Here is a 19,611-nt window from a genome sequence, read left to right on the forward strand (position 1 = left end):
TGTTCCCCCAAGGATTACATGGTATCACCCCAGAAGTGCTGAGCCAAGAAAAACCAGAAACCAGGGCTGCTGAGAACTTGGAGCTAGGCCACCAAATTGTAACTTGGTTGACAATAAGGAGAAACTAAAAAGGAAGATCATGAACAAAGTTTCTAACTAGCTATTAAGAGGAAGTAAGCCCAGTCTGCTACAGAAAATACAGCTCTCTTCAGTTCACACTGCTCATCATACTCCGCTATTCCCCATCTTTGATAGTACTGACATTCACACAAGTGTAAATTACAAACCACTGTCACCACAGATACAGGTTGTTCTGGAAAGCAATTTAAACAATTAGAAGTATTTATTGCAAACCAGCTTCTCTCTTCTACCATTTACAAGGCAGCCAGTAAAAGTAAATGCACGTGAGCAGAAAAACATTCATGAAACACAAACTGATTTAATTAAAACGGAAAACACACTGCAGAATAAAAACTCCAGATACATAGCAACTACCAATTACAAAGCTGTTGATGATCTCAGAAAAGCGTTTGGGAGTTCACAACCGAGTATTCAGCCTTGAATTCTGAGGGAGAGGGAGGGAACAACCATGACCTGCCAAGTCCTTCAGTGCCACCGCACATAAAACTGTACTACTTGATATATTTTTCCATAAACTTCTTGTGAAATTCTGATCGCAGAGTATCATTCACGAATCTTTTGTCCTTTTTTGTTTCGTCTATCCCCTTGGCACAATTCTTGAAGACAACATCATCATCCCATCTGAAAACAAAAATGTTTAACTTCAGTAAGCTTGTATGAAAATCAGCTGCAATTTACAGAAATATATAAATGAAGTTTGGCCCTCCTATTTAAATGTACTAAGAACAACTAGTCATTACGATTAGATTTTAATCTTTAAGAAAAAAATGTTCTATTTTTTTAATCTAAGCCGTCTCCTACATGCTCCTGAGTTTGAAGAAAGATGAGTATCACTAGATTAAAGGTTATTTTATCTTTACAGAAAATAATGACCATTTTAAGAGAGCAGAAAAAAACTTGAATCTAATGACCCTAATTTTGATAAACACAACAGTAAGTGGAATATCTGCAAACGGGAATTGTATTCAGAAAAAGGCTGTTATTTACTAATTTTAGTTACACTAAAAAAATTAAATAATCAAAAACTTCAAACCAGCTAGAATTTAAAGACGTCCCTAACACCAAACTTCTTGAGGAACTTTGGTCCTGTTACTTTTTCTACCATTATGAACAATGTCAGACAAACACAGATCTCAGGCTCTCTTTCTCTCTTTTTTTAAACACAAAGCAGCAGGACCATTTGGTCAGAGAAATGCACGAGACAATCACTACACGCAGCAGCATCCCAATTCTGCATTACACTGCTTGTGACAAGGTCAGAGGAAGGAAATAAAAACCAACGGCAGTGATGACATTTCCAGACTTTGAGTTACAAGGGGGAGCAAGGGGGTGGATATCACAGTGCAGACTGCACAGTACCTCCTCTTCACTTTGAAGTTTGCTTGAGGCTGTGCTGGGCCAGTAAGGTTCAGCAGTGGGTTACCGCTCAGAATGTTCTCCATCCGAATTCTTTCTTCTTCAGCCTTTTGCTCTTGTTCCTGAGAACCAGAAATGGATACGTTATTTTTCTGGGCATTTTTTCTCATCTAGTTGGTAGAGATAAACATTACTTAGCTGCAAACACTCACACAGATAAAGCTTTAATTCCTAGCTCAGACTTTTCAGGGTGTTTGACACTTGCATGAAAGTAGAATAAGGGCAGAAGCAGAGATATTCTAAAGAGCTTAACATTACTGATAAACTGTCAATCTAGCAATGCTCATATCTGCTCTACTTACCTCTGACGTTCCATCAAATATTCAGTTAAATTCTAGCTTTACCATTTACTTATTTATTATATTAAAAATTGTACACAGATTGAAAGATTTTCTTCATCCTCATGAGAAAAGAGAGCACATTATACAATATTCATTAGGTGGAAAAAACCTTGCAGCGTGTTGAAACTTCTGTATCTTCAACAATCTGCTTGGGTTTTACAACTACAACTTCCCTAGGGACCAATTAAAAAGAATATTGAGAAATTTAAGGTGAAACTGAGCAATGGATGTCATAAGACTTTTAAAGAATTCCGGTATTAAGGAAGAGAAAAAAATTTCTTCTCCTTGTACTGTCAAAAGCATGTAACTCAAGCCTAAGTGAAGCACTGCACTACAGGCACCACAAAAGCAGATTTTACAGCCCACATTTCCAAGCTGTATTAATACATTCAGTGACTTAAATGTTCACAGACTTCAAAACGAATGTGTAATATTCATTTTACATCAATATATTTTTTCCACAACCTTTCAAATGTATTACAAGGATTGGTCTTTCATGAAAGTACCAGAAGGAAAAAAAAATAATAATTCTTCAATTTGGATGACTAACTAGGTCTCCTGCTCCCTGTATGCTGAAGTATGGTCTGAGGACATTCTATTTAAAATATGCACTGAAGTCTCCTTACCACTGCAGGAGACTCAAACCACGGCTTTTAAAAATGATATAAACTAAAGACAAAGAGACCACAAGGTGTTGGGTTTTTTTTCCCAAACTGCAGAAAATTCATGGCTGAGGGCTGCTATGGCATCCCAAAAGAGGAAATGTTTTTCTTGGTGATAGCATTTACAAGGTTTAAGTGCTAAACTTGAACACTGATGCTAGCCAGAGCTCCCTAGCTTCAAACATTTAAACTATGGATAAAATAAAACATCAATGCTAAGTGATATATTACTGAAACTATCTACAATTTACAATGTTTTTTAATTGGACTGATCAGGTATATGAAAAATTCCTATAACACTCCCAACCCTCTTAAGACCAATACCTACTTAACATACATACTAATACCAGATGACACAGGATCACTGCTAAAGACTTCACCTTTCAAAATCTACTCAAGTTTTAGTTATGAAAAAACACCTACCACTACACTGCTTCTCACAAGTAAAATTTAGAACCAGCTGCAATTAATTGTCAGTGGGATGGGAAAAGCTCCCCAAAAGTGCATATTGCTTAAAAGCATGGCACAGCTTCAGGACAAGCCCTGTAACGCCCTTGTTAAAACATGTGCATAGCCAAAACTTGCCCTTGCTGCTGTATCCATGGAGCTTTAACACAAACTGCAGCAGTTAGAAGTTACTAACACAAATAAACTCAAGTTTTGCATTTTCAAACACAGCTCTAAATCCAACATTTGCATTCCAACTTCAGTTGTTATTACCACCCCTGTAAATAAGGAAACAAAGAGAGCAAAAGTATTTGACACGGAACAGCAACTTCCCCCATATTAGAAATACAAATTCAAATTATACATTTCTTTCCTCTGTGGATTACAGACAAAAAATGTACGCAGCTTCTTCTGCACAGTATGCCAACCTTTGCTTTACCATCTTCTTTCCCCATGACATGGAGGAGCCAACAGCAGTGAAATTTGGTTTGCTGCAGCCTGCGTCATGCGTTCCCCCCAGAAGTCAAGCAGCCCTCAGACTACCACACAGCACAGGCATGCAAAGCATTAGTTTGAAGCCAAGCGTGGTACAAGAAAAAACAAAACAAACAAAAAAACCCGCCAAAACCAGTACTGATTATCAGGTACCTCCCAAGAGGTGATCAGACTCTGCTTAAGCCCATTAGGCAAATTATTAAATGAAAAAATTTTGAGGAAAAAAGAAATTGTTAAAATATTGCACAGGATGCAAGCATGTGAAGTGTTTTCTGTGTTGTCCAAAATGAGGTGGGCTTTGCATCATTAAATTTAATCTTTGACGTTTCATTAAGAGTGAGACTTTGGAAAAACAAGAGGTCTGTTATGGGACAAATCTGAAAAGCAAGTACAAATGCTACAAGCAAAAAACCATACTGGACTGTACTCCAGAGAAGCTAGTAAGAGCTTTCTAAGAAATTAATACTCCTCTGTTGACAAATGCTCCTGTAACAAACTTCTGCCAAGTCCTCCATACGCAAACAGACACAGCAGTTTTCCATTTCAGAGCTGAACTCCAGGGGAACTTGTCTCAAGGTGGCATGCAGAGCACGGCACAGTCTCGCCCTCAGATTTCTAAGGTGTTAACCTCGGCCACGACCCAGAGTTACTGCATCTGTGCCTCGTGCACCGCTTTACCCGGGGCACGCATAACTATCTTCTGCTGTTTTCTTACGATGCGTGAAAATGCATGCACACACCACCGACAAACACCGAACTACAAGGCACTCCACACAGTGTTTCTTCCATGGTCAGAAGTCCACTGGAGTCGGTGAGCATCTTTTGCGGGCATTACAGTTCTTCCTCCCTCCCTTCCCCCACTTCAGATTTAATCTCAACAGTTCCCACAAAGCTGATGCTTCCAGCATTCTCCACCATGCATGCAGAGAAGTGAAAAGCACTCAGTCATGTGAATTGTAAACATTCAGAATCACTAGAGGAAGATAAAGCCAATACTAAGAATCATTAAAAAATATGCATATGGTAGTAACTATTCCATTTTTCTTATTTCATACAGATGCACAGTTAACTTTTCTATAAGATGATTTTAAAAAGGCATGTTAGGCATCATCCTAACTTTTATCTGCTCTACATAACCCATGTAATATCCTTCAGCCTCCATCAGCCTGACATAGTTTGCTTTCTGATAATGAAAAACGCAGTATTAGACTGAAGTGTTAAAATGTGGCGACAGAAAAAAAAAAAAAAAAGAAAATAAAAACTTACATAGAACTTCTAAGAAGCGTTACACTACAAGCAGCAGCATAAGACTAAGAGCTGGATTTAGCTCCAGATTAAGACAACTACACCTAGATACCAGCTTGTAGGCATCTGAGCTCACATCTCGGCAGAGGTCTAGAGAACACAACGAGGAGTCAAGGTGGCTCTTTGCCCACAAAACATCACAACCACAGGAGACCCACCACACCCCAGACTCTGCGGTCTGCATCTCCACTGCACCACCATGGAAGCTGGGATACATGGCTCATACATTGACCCCAAAAACTTGGCATTACAAGCTCAGCTGAATTCTCTCTGAAACTGCTAATTACTAGCAAAAAACTACATTGACTCAAGTCAACTACAATTCCAAAGGACTGAAGGGTGGCAAAAATCACATGACAATTAAAAGAAATGGTAAGGGCAATTTCATTTTACTTTTGCACCTATTAAATTATTAAAAACAATTACAAACACAACCCTAACAGAAGCTCTCAAACATTCTTTTCTAGTGACAACAGTCACAGAAAACATTCGTGAATCTTATTTCATAAGGCTGATTTTCCCTATCGCCTGTCAGAGACGCTGCGGAGCCCCACGGCACTCGCGCGGCCATTCGCTGCTCCTCGGCTCTGTTCGCAGCCAGAACTCTGCTGTGTCTCAGACCTGCAGAGGCAGCACAACTAGAAGTAGTAACACACTGCGTAAGTTTATCTTTGTCATGAAAGATTAGAGTCTGAAAGCAAACAGGGGGCCAATCTGTCGAGTGAGACACCGCCAGTTTTAGTCACTTTACAAAGAAGACCCGGTGTGCGTGGTAATTTATTTATGGAATTCAGTTGTTCAAAGCTGTTCTAGCTTGGGTGACATTTCGCTACAAGTTTCAGGAAGCAGGCTAATTCTGAAGATTAGTCTTGAAGTTTTTTTTGTGCTATTTAGTTTCACTAAAACTTCCCAAAGAACCTATTCAAGATTAAAACCAAGATACTTTACCAAGTTTTGTGTTTTAGAGACATGACACAGAGGAAATACTAGGTGTAACTCACAGTGGTGTAAAGTTGACATTTACACTTAAGCTAACTTACAGATTTTGGCCAGAGCTGCAGAATCCCTCATCTCCAGCCAAAAGAGGTTTTCATTATGTTTCAGAATTTTCCACATAAATCTTCCACTGCCCACTCTTCCACTGAAAGCCGGAACGCTCCAGGCACAGAACACAGAGCATGGGTTGTATCAAATCAAACAGACCAGACATAACCTTCATAGCTGTCGGAGCTTCACACCTCTGAGGCACGATCAAGCACAGCTGTTCATAAAATAAGCAGCTCCGGTTGCTCTAAAGCCTACATTGTTCTTTTGTACGGCGGAACAAAGGCTTAATAAGCTCAAACACTACGGATACAACAAACCTACAGCAGAAGAAAAGCCTAAGGGGGAAAAAGAATACATCTGTACTCACTCTCCCTTTCTAAAATAATGCCTCTTTGCCTGTCTTTCCTTTCAGCAAGACGAGGTATACAACTCTTTTCCTAAGCCACTGCAGCAAAAAACCACGCTGCAGATTATTCCATCACTACAGACAGCAGCGTTGTGCTTCTCAGTGGCAGCCCGTTGCACCAGCTATCTGCAGAGGTGAATCAGAAGTCAACCATCTTGCCACCACCGCCTTAGAGGCAGAGGCACCAGAACAGGGATATTAAGGGGTGGGGACTACGAGTGGACTGGCAGAGGTATCCCACCCCCCGAGGAGGCAGATGGAGACGCTGCTACCTGAATGGGATCTCAAAGCAAGCCTCCAGCTGCACAACTGAACTCCCCATGTGGCACCACAGTTGGGGAAAAAAAAGTGGACAAAATTCTATTAACATTAACTAAACAATTATTACTTATCTTGCTGTAAGAATAACAGTCCCTTGGCATATTTGTTTCTGACCGCAAAGGAAAGAAAAACATTATTGTTACCATGGTTATATATTTTTTTAGTATAGTTTCTACCCTTAGCACAGAGCAAGATTACTTTTACAGAAAGTGCTGAAATTCCTGAAATGACTCCATTGTATTGGAGCAAGTTATCCTGTTTGGTTTTTATAGATGTTGAGTAGCTGAAATAAAACCTGAAATACCCACATCTCATCGAAGGCTGGGACAAAAACAAAAAAACAAACCAACAAACAAAAAAATCACATAACTTTATTTAAATGCTAATTTTTGAATGACAGCACTGCCTTTAGCAGCAGGGAACAACACTTTATAATGCAGAGATCCACCCCAGTTACTTGATCGTAAGCAAATTTCTAACTCTATGCAATACAGTGATTCAAATAACTGACTGAAACTTCAAAAAGTAAGAGGACAGAGTAATCACAACTGCAGTGTCTGTATACAGATTTGTTGTCATTTTGCCCAAAAGGGAGAGGACGTTATCGTTAGTTCTTGGCAAGGGTAAGTGCTGCTAGCATGTCTCAAACATTTAATGAAGACACATACTCTGCCACCTGCTTTGCCTCTTTATTGAAATTCTTTCTTAATCACCAATTTGATATTCCAGTTTTAGTTAGACCCTTAAAATTCAAGTGTAATGGTTAATATATCTCAAGATGCATTTCCTAATGTTTCATCTGAAACTCTCTGACACGGCTAAAACACAGGACAGCACTAAGATCTATTTTGACCATTGGTAAAGTAATATATTCAGTTATAGAGAAACACTTGGTGAAATAAAACTGTAAGAAAACAAACCAAAAACTTTAAGTCTTTTCTCAGATAAGCATAAAATGACTGGATGTTAAAATAGCTTTGCTGGAACTGCATGCATACATTTGGCTGCTCACTGGTTTGAGGTTTGGTTTTAATTATTTCAATTTACCTTTTAAGGAAGTGCTTGAAAGTTGAAAATCAAGAGCATCGTAATGCTGAGTTTGGAATATTGAAACATGTTTCGATGAAACCTACCCACGGGTAGCTCACACAGACAGCAGACCTAGCATTTGTACCGTTTCAGACAGACCCAGAATTATTCCACAGAAATACCTTTCAAAACTCAGATTTTCTGGTCAGCTTAATGTCTTTCACAAACAATCTGAGAGATTAAAATTGTGGAGGGCATGAGAAAAGTCACAAGGAATCCCATGCTCAATCAGTTTTTAAAAACATTTATAGTATTTATTTACTATTTCCACAGAATTCAAGGGAATTTAATCATTTTGAGAAGTTAAGAAGCTTTGGAAGCAATTGCTTATTTGGTTGACAAACTATCTGCTTCACAGAATTAAGGGAAATATTGTGAAAGAAGTTAGAACCTCTTAATACTAACATCTGTCAAAATCAGAAGATTTCTATGGAAATTGGTATTACCACATAAGAGAAGTCAATAGAGAGCATGACGACCTGAAAAAAAACGGATTCTAATCTTTTGTTTTTTAACTGCTGTCTCCCCAGAGATGCATTTTAAAAGGAGCAGTCCTCCTTTCATAGCCACCAAATACTGGATACCAAAGCGATAAGTGAAAACAGTTAACAAAAATACAGTTTAAGTCTCAGAAATAACTGGACTAGCATTTTAATAAATCAAAATAACTAAGGTATCAGGAAAAAACCTACCTATGGCACAAATTTGGGATATATTACTGTATTTTACCCACTTCATCTTGTTAAGACCCTGGCATGTTCCAAGAAGATGCAGAGACACGTTAAACTGTCTGTGTAACAACAAAGAGATTTGAGACCAGTGGGCAGCAGAGTGAGCAGGCAGTCGCTCTGCACCTTCCCTTTGCCTCGCCACTGGTCTACCCACGCCGTCTACTACGGACCGCAGCGTTTCAGCAGAGAAACCACCCGCTCTGTGGATTAGGACTAACTGCGACTACACTATTAAGACTTTACATGAGACATTATCCTGAAGTCAGCTGGATGGCTAATATAAGGTTACTTATAAAATTAGGCTTAAATTATGATTTGCAATACATAATAATAAGAAATCCCACATATCTGAAGGGAAAAGGGATCTATATAAAATGACTATAAAACGCTTTGCCAGTAACACAGAAAGCCACAGAAAACAAGGCATAATCTAAACCGACTGCACCCCTAAAGCCAACATACATAAGGGATCTTTCATAAGGAGACCCTTACTCCCAAAGACTCTTTCCAAGGCTGTGCCCCACTTTGGTTTTTACTTTTTCCATCAACATAGTCTTAGTTTCCTGCTCACAAAAAACCCCAAGAAAATAAAATTTCAAGTACCTGTAGAGCACCCACTACTTACTGAAGACGTCAATTTTTCAGAAAGCCCAACCAATGAAAGGATAAACAGAGCAGGTAGTGAGTGTGTAGAAAGTGTGCACATTGCAAATAAATAACTAGCACTAATTTTAGGAAGAAACAAACACACTCATTTCAGATAAACATGCATGTATCAGTATGCATGTAGCACTGGACATTATAAATCCTGCTTCCGGGGGAAGGAGAACATCCATGAAGGTAAAAAATAATACCAGTTAAGAGACAGTAAAATAAAACAAGTGCTGTACTAAATCCTTCATAGATTTTAGCACCCTCTAGTGACAAAAGTGAATAAAATGTTTTAGTGAGCAAAACATTCAGTATGTCTACTAAAGAAAAAAAATCTTGACAATTATTAGATAGAACAAATCCATCAGACTACTTGAGAAGAGTCGAAGGGCACTCACTTTGTTTACCAGTTCTCACGTCTCCTAAGTACTTAAGGCACACCGGTTCTAATAAACACCAGTTTGCAAAAAACAGATGCTCTTTAATGGGTGAGATTTTACCTTTCGAGCCTGTTCCTCAGCTCGTTCTTTCTTGATTTTTTCCAGCTCAGCCAGAAGAGCTGCAGTGTCATCATCATCACTGTCTTCCAAGTCCTCATCTTCATCATCTTCCTAACAGCAACAAACAGAAACAAGAAGCAGCTTGTTCATTTCATTTAACAAAAACAGCTTTAAGTTCTGAAGGTTATTGCGGAGACATGTCTCTCACATGAAAAAAAAAATAAAAAAATAAAAAAGCTCCCAGAACAGTCCTGGTCTGCCCAGCTAAGGCTACAATCTGCTGCTGATTGATTTCTGACATACTTGGGTGCTTGTCGCAGAAGCAAATACAGTACAAACGCTTTATTTGCTCTTATATAGAAAAGTCAAGAAAAAAATAGGTTTGTGACTTATGGATGACTGTAATTTTTTTATAATTCAAATGCTATATAGGTCACAGATTGTAGAGAACTACTGTCCTCAATCACTTTCTAATCATTGTAATGTAAGTCATTATAACAGTGTGCCCGAATACCCCACCCAATATTGTTGGGACCAAATATAACAGGATTAAATATAAACTCATCTTATTGTCAAGCTTTAGACCTAACTCCTAGATGGGGGGGGGGAGCCAAGAGCAAGAATCCATTGCTCTTGCAGAGTCAGTGTATCTTGACAGCTGCACCTCAGGGGAATTCAAACTAACCCAGTAGGTGACTGAGTCTAAAAAGTCAGCCATTCCCTGCACTTTTAAGTGGTATTTTCAGTTCCCTAGCTTTTGTGTGCTTTCCAAGAATACTGCTACAGCATGGGCCAGAATTCTCTGAACGACCCTGGACTTTCGACACAGTAGAGCAACTGTGAAACAAAGGTATGTTGGAACCTGTCTTGCATCTTTAGCAGACCTAAAATAAAAGCACATATTCTATTTACAGCAAATCCTTTAAGCAGGACACTGAAAGGAAAGATGGAAAAAAAAGATACATACATCAGTAAGCGGATCATCTGCATCAAGGTTTGCTGCAGGAATCTGGTCTAGTCGAGGTTTCTTAGACACAGAAGATGATGTTGTGTGTTCTATGGCATAAGATTTAAAAAAAAAAAAAAGTGACTAAGTGACTTCATTTAACAGCATCTAATCTCAGAAAGCAAAAATCTTCACAAATGATTTGCCTTGCATTAGAGTAAGAGACAGAAGCTTATGCTCACTTTTTCCTCACTTCTCAGTCCTAATGCCCATGCTAATTCCTCCCCTGTAGACATCCTCAAAGGGAAGCAATAACATCGCAAAACTTCTAATTTGACCTCCAAAAAGTTTTTGTAGTCACTGTTTCAATAAGAAAGAACAGCAGAGGAAAAAGCTGTGGAGAAAGATCCTCATTCTATATATCCAGCTGGAGAGTTCCCACTGAGGACCGCCCCAAAGCATTACTGTTGGCTAGTTTGGTCTAAACCACATCTGCTTTCATTTGTGAATTTGAAAGCCTCACAATACCTTCACACCTAAATGTAAAGTACCTAAATTCTGTCAAGCTTAATATTAAAAATTGGTACTTCTCAAAAAAACCTTGATTTGCAATTTAATTATCACTTACACTTTACCTGACCAGAATTGTATACTTTAAAAACCGATTTATGGTTACCCTGGTGCTGTAACACTAGAAGATGAGTCATTCCCCTTCTCCTTCCTGTCTCTTGTCCAAGTACAAAAAAAGCCCTTTATTAGCTGCACATACTTGTTGCCAGTTCATTACAATCATCCTGTATCAGCTGGCCTGCATGATGGTCTATGCTCTTTTACTGGCTGGCCTAGATTTTTGCTAGCATGAAGCCAGCATGAACGCTCATGGACATTCCCTTGCAGGTCAACAGCTCCGAACTATCAGACCAATACCCTAAATTCTACTCTCATGACATGCTGTCTGCAAGCTGTAAACTTCTTACAACACCACGTTTTGTGCAGAAGCAATGCCACACAGAGGAACTAAGATTTTTGGTTCTTTGTTTTTACCTCTGGTTGGTCTGTCTCTATTCTTTTCTCTTGCAGCGACCCGTTCTCTCTCCTCCAGCTCCCTTCTGAAATCACGGTTGCGCACCTCTTCAGGAGCATCCTGAGTGGCCTGTCTAAAACAAGACGGGAGGGGGGGAAGGGGGGGAAAGCTGAAGTTGACAGTTTGTGCCTGGGAGCAATTTTTTGAAGGAGGTCAATAATTCCTGGAGTGAACAGGTAAGGACAAAGAACAAGAACTGGGTACCATGTAGACACGTTTCCTTAAGTCTCTCTTCAGCAGCCCCCTCTGCTGTAAGCACTACACACACGCTCCTTCCGCCGGCTCTCCAATGAATTAGAAGACCCTACATAAATTCCTACAAAACCAGAATTACTGCATCTACCTCTTGCTACGTCTAAATCTTCTGTCCTCCAGCATTGCAAGCCCAGTGGCCTAGCAGACTCCCACCAGCTTTATGGCCACCTTTCCTCACCATTTTATCACCTTAAGTTGCTGCTGCAAACACAGTCTCTAAGGCTTAGAGATAAGACCAAGACTAGAACATACTTTTCATAAACCTTCTCCCCTCCAAGAGACATACCAGATAATCTCCTATGACCTTTCGAAAAAAAGTTGGGAGAACAGGCAAAACAATGGCTATAGTGAAACATACTGTAAATACATGTTTTTCCCTCTTTTATATAACACACACCGGCCAAAAGCAACAGACTATTTATATTTGAGCCACACTAAGTTCCACATAGAAAGCGCTGAATTTTCCGTGGAAATCTTGAAAAGAACAAATGAATAAAAACAAGCAGCAATTCCTTTCACCTTTCTGTGAACCCAGTGCTGGAAATAAGAGTGCCTGGAAGAAATCTAGGCTCGAGCCATTATAAATACATTGTGTGCACAGCCTGTCTTTATGATGAAGTATTTAATTTGCTTTTGTAATTAAAAACCTGAACTTGGAATCCCTGACACAGCTACAAAATACCCCCAAACCCTGTGTCATTCAAGCAAACACGAGTGGACTGAAACACTGAGCTTTTCCTGCAACGATGCAGTCCTGGCAATTCAACAAAGACAACTTTGTAGTAGGCATTTGGGAGAAAGAAGAGAAGACACTTGATGCACCCTCCATCTCTCTCTCTCATGCACACAGAGTGATTCCTTAAAACATAAACTGTGTTATTTCTGCATATATTTGTCCCCACACACTTCTTTCAAAGCAAAAAAATGGTGTGCCAAACCCCATTTGGTATAAACAAACCACCAGAAATTTTTCCCACAGTAACAAAATGCATCCGACAGTGCTTTCTGTACTGTTGACTCTGATACTCTTCAAAGCACTCCAACTCCCTTATCCATACGTATTCATCAAAACCAAAGGGGCAGGAGGGAAGAGGTGAAAGGGTAAGCATCTGTACAAAAAAATGCAAAGATACAACCTTAACAGTAATTTCACTGACAAGAGTAACATCTGCTAAATGAAAAAACATTTTTAGGCTGACACATTTCATCTAAATTCTAGGTATCTCTATTACATTGACTCCAATTTAATTTCATCTTTTCAACAGGGTAACAAAGATTTATTGTATATTTCAAACAGAGGAAAATATTCATAAGATCCCATTATCTTTCACACTGATTAAAACAGCAGGTCCTCCCCCAGGACCTGCATGAACCACTGGCAGTCTTTAACACCAGCTCTTCCAACACGTGCTACTTCTCAAGCGCTCTTCCATGATTTCCCTGCCTCTTCTTAAAGCCCCTTCCCCAGGGGTCCTTTGCCACATACGACATGGTTTTCCTGCTTTTAAGACTTGCTCAACTTCACTTCTCTTATCCCATTCTGCTCTACAAGTGACACCACCCTCTGTGGGTCAGTTGGCTCCTGATGTTCCCATTGATTTTCTTTTCGCTCCACTGAAATGCTTGGTCTCCAAAGCTCATCTTCTTTTGACAATTCACTCCCATAAGCAGCAATAAATACCACTAAAATTAAGCCTCTCCAATTACTTGCAATGCATTCCACCTCCTAGGTCTACTTTTGAGACGCAGACTTTCAGCCCACTCATTCAGCACTGCTGCACAATCTCTGGTGTCTGCTCAGTGTCGAGCATGTGAACATCTACCGCGACAAATTTCAGAGTACTCCTCATAACAAAAAATCATTGCCAGACAGTTTTGCTGTAAGACCAAAAAAAACAATACTAACCTGTATTTGATTTTAGTGTGAGAAGGAAGGTCTCTGCTGGAATATTGTTTGGATAGCTGACTTAAGTCTCCTTCACCTTTTCCTCTTCCTCCTCTTGCAGGTTCAAATGTTGGCCTCGCTGCTGTCGTCATTTTAACTACTACAGAATCAAGGACAAAAAACAGCTGTTACCACAACTTACAGTGAAAGACATTCACCAGAAGCTACATTGTCTCTGAAACTGTAGCAGCAATGATAAGTCCCACTGTAGCAGCAATGATAAGTCCCACTACACAATACCAGCTATCACTTGCCACATGACCCTCAACATTTAAGGAGCTTTTTATTGACAGAATCTATACCTATTTTCAAGATAAAGTCTTTCCCAACATGTTTGAAGGATGATACGCAGACTCAAACAATAATGCGAAGCTATGTTTACAAATAAAACTGCCCAGGAGCCAATCTCCTATCTGAGAGATAGGTACAGTCTAGGAACAGATAGTGGTACAGCTTCGTAACTAAACTCTTTCACCTCCTGAAAACTGGCAGCCAGAAATGACTGCCTACTGGGAATGACCCCTCCGTTACTCCCCAAACCGCATCCAGGAATGATCACCAGAAATGCTGGCTGACGCAGACCACAGCATGCCTGGGGTGGTGTTGATAATTAAATACCGATGATGATCATGCACTCCGAACGCTTCAGCCCTCATCCTGACCCTGTTCAGTCCTCTGATACAGGCACAGCACTGCCATTAACACTGGAGCACAGTCCCTTGGGACCGACCAGAGCAGATCTCCAGCTGGCCAGCAAAACCTTCTGAAGGGCGAGGGTTAATGTTTCCCTGGTAGCACAAAGCGACAGCTTTACCCCAACGTAAACTAAGTGCAATTAACAAAGCTTGGACAAATGCAGAAGTTTGCATCAGCTCTTGTTTAGAAACTACAAGAACTCACACACCACCAGCATCTCCTAAAAATGAAGTAGCTGATGCCCGAAGTTGCTACTAACAATTCTTCTGTGGCAAAGCAGAGCCTCTGATCGGCCTCAGCCACGCAGACAGCCTGTCAGCATGCACTGCGCTCGGCACTGCCGGACAGGAGACCCTGTAATCCTAATCTGCTACGTCAAGAGTTCAAGTTGGTCAACCAATGCCAAAAACACCCTATATGATCAACCTGCGCCATCTTAAATCTGTTATCTCAAACTATGCTCATTCCTGCTTCACCACGACACGCACACCCACTAACCACAGACCAAAGATATACAAGACACAAGAGAGATGCATCTGTACAGGTACATAAAGGAACCAGTCAAAAGCATGAGTCCTACCAACCAGAAGGCTGGATGTTAAAGGGTGACAAGAGAACATTTCAAAGAATATTCAAAAGCAGAGGGGAAAAAAATTATATTGTTCTACTGGAGCATCTCTCCTGTGAGGAAAGGCTGAGGGAGCTTGGGCTTGTTTAGCCTGCAGAAGAGAAGGCTGAGAGGGGACCTAATATATACTTACAAATATCTGAAGGGTGGGTGTCAGGAGGATGGGGCCAGACTCTTTTCAGTGGTGCCCAGTGACAGGACAAGGGGCAATGGGCACAAACTGAAGCACAGGAAGTTCCGTCTGAACATGAGGAAGAACTTCTTCCCTCTGAGGGTGACGGAGCACTGGAACAGGCTGCCCAGGGAGGTTGTGGAGTCTCCTTCTCTGGAGATATTCAAGACCCGCCTGGACAAGGTCCTCTGCAGCCTGCTGTAGGTGACCCTGCTTCAGCAGGAGGGTTGGACTAGATGACCCACAGAGGTCCCTTCCAATCCCTACCATTCTGTGATATGCTCTCACGATACACAAATAAACGTCACTTACGGCCTGCTTGCATTATTTGTTAGTGTTTCATTTTTAATGAGATCACAAACCACTCCAGTGCTAAAATCATAAACCAGATTTGTTGCTCAAGGTAACATCCCATCAAGCAGAACACAGTTACTGTCACTGAACTACAACTCAGAAAACAGAGTTAACAGGCAGAAACAGTTTTAAAAAGAAGTGAGAGAGTAACTAGCCTTGGCTGGTTGGCCAAGGATGGCTGACGCTTTTCAGTGACGCTGTGCAAGTCCGCGGGAGCTCAGCAAGACACTTTAGCTGTGTCTTGGCACAGACTCTGCCAGAGCCACGATCCAAGAAAGCCACTTGCTCTCAGAGGTTATCTGTATTAATTATATGTAATGAGGGTGTATCTACAACTTCAGGCGAAGACTCAGATACAACACGGCTGCACAGTTTCAGGAGGCATTAAATCCCCTGGAAACTGTCCCTGCTTATTTCTCAAGTCAGTCTGCACTTGGCTTGGCTTTAAAGGACCCAAACTGAACGTGAAGCCGCTCCGGGGCCGGCACACCGACCTCTCCGGTTTCAGAAATACGGTCCTGGGGAACCCTCCTCAGCGGAACCTGCAGACGGGTCCGGCCCGGCCACGCAGGGTTTGCCAGCTCACGTCCAGGCCGAGAGCAGGCGGCTGGGCTCGGCCTGCTGCCCGGCACTGCTCCCGCCCTCCGCCGCTCTCCTCAGGGCCGCTCCCGCCCCAAGGCCCCCTTCGTGCCCCGGCCGCCGCCCGTCCCCTCACAGGGACACCCCCCCCCCCGCCCCAGGGCCGCCCCGCCGCAGCCCTCTCCCCTCCCCGGCCAGGCCCACCCGCACGTCCACCACCTCCCCAAGTACTTACACCGCGGCCTCCTCCCACTCCGTGCGACTGGGCCCTACGCCGCCACCATAACTCCGCCAAGCGCCCACAAGGCACCGCGCGAAAACCATAGAGAAGCCGTGGCCGCAGGAGGACTTACCATAGAGAGGGCTGGAGGGACTGTCACGTGAGGGCAGCGAGCGTGTCCGCCATGATGGCTGCCGAGGCGGAAGCGGGCGCCGTGGCGGCGTTGCTGCCTACGCAGGAATAGCAGCTTCCTCCCACCCTCCTGCTCCTCCTCCTCAGGCCGGCGTCGGGGTAGCCCAGCTCAGAAGAGGGAGCTTGGGGCGCTGGTCCTGCGGGCCCGGGGTTACCCCAGAGGAGGGCCTTGCCCTGAGCTGGTGCTGCCCGGGCAAGGCCTCCCCTGGGCGGCCTGTGCAGCCCGCGGGGCTCTCTTCAGTGCAGTGAGGGGAAGCCAAGGGGATGGGTGGGTGGAAAGAGAGCACCTCAGGGCATCCTGCAACGATAGCTGCAGCCTGCTGATGTGAGCCGCTGTTGGACCCTGGAGTCATTGAATCACGGAAAAGTTTGGGTTCAAAGGGACCTTTAGGGGCCATCTAGCCCAACCCCCCTGCAGTGAGCACAGATACCTTCAACTAGATGAGGTTGCTCAGGGCCCTGTCCAGCCTGGCCTGGAATGTTTCCAGGGATGGGGCATCAAACACCTCGCTGGACAACCTGTGCCAGTGACCCTCTCACACATTAGCTCATGAAGAGACTTAAAAGTTGTATATCCCAGAGGAGTCTGCCCTGAGGCTGCTTGCTCCATGTATGAGGCTTGGAGTGTATCAATTATGTGAAACAGCACTTCATGGATTCAAAGTGCTTGCCCTGGGTGTCAATGCAAGGAGAGATGAGGGAGGAACCATGGAAGAGAGGAGGGGCTAAGGAGATAGGGTTGGGATCCTTGTAGGAATCATAGAACCGTAGAACGGTTTGGGTTGGAAGGGACCTTACAGGTCATCTAGTTCCAACCCACCTGCCATGGGCAGGGGCACCTTCCACCAGACCAGGTTGCTCAAAGCCCCGTCCAACCTGGCCTTGAACACTTCCAGGGAGGGGGCAGCCACAGCTTCCCTGGGCAACCTGTGCCAGGGCCTCACCATCCTCACACAAAAGAATTTCTTCCTGATACCTAATCTACATCTGCCCTCTCTCAGTCTAATGCCGTTACCCCTTGTCCTATCACTCCAGGCCCTTGTAAGAAGTCCCTCTCCAGCTTTCTTGTAGCCCTTCTTTAAGTACTAAAACGCTGCTCTTAGGTCTCCCTGTAGCCTTCTCTTCTTCAGGCTGAACAGCCCCAACTCTCTCAGCCTTTCCTTGTAGGAGAGGTGTTCCAGCCCTTGGATCATTTTTATGGCCTCCTCTGGACCCACTCCAACAGGTCCATGTCTGTCCTGTGCTAAGGGCTCCAGAGCTGGACGCAGGACTCCAGGTGGGGTCTCACCAGAGCAGAGGGGCAGAACCCCCTCCCTCGACCTGCTGGCCAAGCTGCTGGGGATGCAGCCCAGAGTACAGTTGGCCTTCTGGGCTGCAAGTGTGCATTGCTGGGTCATGTTGAGCTTCTTGTCAACCAGCACCCCAAAGTCCTTCTCCTCAGAGCTGCTCTCACTTCGTTCTCTACCCAGCCTGTATTTGTGCTTGGGATTGCCCTGACGCATGTGCAGGACCTTGCACTTGGCCTTGTTGAACTTCATGAGGTTCATATGGGTCCACCTCTCCAGCCTGTCCAGGTCCCTCTGGATGGCATCCCTTCGCTCCAGTGTGTCAACCACACCACACAGCTTGGTGTCATCAGCAGACTTGCTGAGGGTGCGCTCAATCCCACCGTCCATGTCACCAACAAAGATGTTAAACAGCGCTGGTCCCAGTACTGACCCCTGAGGAACACCACTCATCACTGGTCTCCACTTGGACATCGAGCCGTTGACCGCAACTCTTTGAGTGTGACCATCCAGCCAATTCCTTATGCATGATAGGAGTGATGGTGAAGGACAGAAACAACGGCAGATGGAAGAAGAGGTAATACCTCTCAGTCACTCTCTTTGCTCAGATATCTGTGTTAGCAACATTAGCCTAAGCCCGACCGTCACTCAGCAAGCCCTCCCTTACAAGTAACTTCTTTATGTGGTGTATATTCATTGCTGTCTCTGTGAAGAAGCCAAAGTGTAAATGAGCACCACTCGGGCATTAAATTCCCCCTCTTCAATTGCAGTTGCTCTCTTGTCTTTGCTGTTGCTTTTAGATACATTTTCTTATCAAACTTCTGCGAATCCACACGAGGGCGTGTGAAATAAAAGGCTCTTCGCGGTATTTACAAACTAACACGAAAACATTTTCCCGAGCATGCAATTTAGGGGAGAGCCCACGAGAGGTCCCCAAAGGTACCGCTGCGCAGAGAGCTGCAGCGACAATGTACATGACACGCTGTGGGCAGCAAAGCCATCAGAGAAAGCACTTGGAAGAAGTGGGCCCTCGGTATACAAAGAAACCGGTTGTTTAAGCAACTTGTCATAAATGTTAAGCTTCACTCAGAAGTCCAGTAAATAGTAACAATAATTACTGTGTCATTTCCTAAGAGCTACACCTGTCAGTAACCAAGCATCCACCGTTGCATTCTCTTACCTGCAAACCTCGGCCTGCGCCCTGTGAAATGGGTTTGTGATTGATTTCACTACAGGCAGTTTAGACTCATGATCAAACCTCGCAGATGAGTCTGGCTTCCCAGCTGGGCGGTCGGGAATTCGGTGTTGCTGGGCTGCAGATCACAGCAGCCTGAAATCAATGCGTCATCCTGTGATGGTGGGTGTTATTCGTAAATGATAAATCTGTGGACTTTAAATCAGGAGGAAGTGTTATGCTAATTTGACTGTTGTGGTGCAGCAGAATGTTGTGTTTTGCTCAGTAACCTGTCCCGAAGGCAGAGCCCACTGTTCAGTTGTAATATCTGTCTGGCAGAAGGTATCAAGTCTTGATTAAAGACCTCAAGAACTGAAGAGTCTTCTGCTGTTGGGTTAGAGTAAATGGCAAGCATTCCCTGACTGGAGCATTACTTGAAGATGAGAGCTAAAAAACTAGCACAGTCCCTGCTCTGAACAGATACAATGATTCTTCAAATAGTAAAGGAATGGCTTAGTGTCTTTGGCC

General features: G+C 43.1%; 1 protein-coding gene across 2 annotated transcripts; it reads right to left on the reverse strand.

The window, feature by feature from the left end:
• Positions 1–324: 324 nt before the first annotated feature.
• CWC15 (CWC15 spliceosome associated protein) lies at positions 325–16,582 on the reverse strand. Of its 2 annotated transcripts, none has more exons than XM_075417600.1 (7): positions 16,565–16,582; positions 13,744–13,882; positions 11,543–11,655; positions 10,520–10,608; positions 9,553–9,663; positions 1,501–1,619; positions 325–762 (listed from the first exon to the last, which is right to left on the reverse strand). In XM_075417600.1, the coding sequence occupies exons 2-7, from the start codon at positions 13,872–13,874 to the stop codon at positions 633–635; spliced, it is 693 nt and encodes a 230-aa protein (XP_075273715.1). In that variant the 5' UTR covers positions 13,875–13,882; positions 16,565–16,582; the 3' UTR covers positions 325–632. The 2 variants fall into 2 exon arrangements, with proteins under 2 accessions (XP_075273715.1, XP_075273705.1); XM_075417590.1 differs by lacking the exon at positions 16,565–16,582 and adding an exon at positions 16,447–16,523.
• Between the last annotated feature and the right edge of the window lie 3,029 nt (positions 16,583–19,611).

Source organism: Opisthocomus hoazin, chromosome 1 (assembly GCF_030867145.1).
Source record: "Opisthocomus hoazin isolate bOpiHoa1 chromosome 1, bOpiHoa1.hap1, whole genome shotgun sequence".
In the NCBI taxonomy this organism is placed as follows: Eukaryota; Metazoa; Chordata; class Aves; order Opisthocomiformes; family Opisthocomidae; genus Opisthocomus; species Opisthocomus hoazin.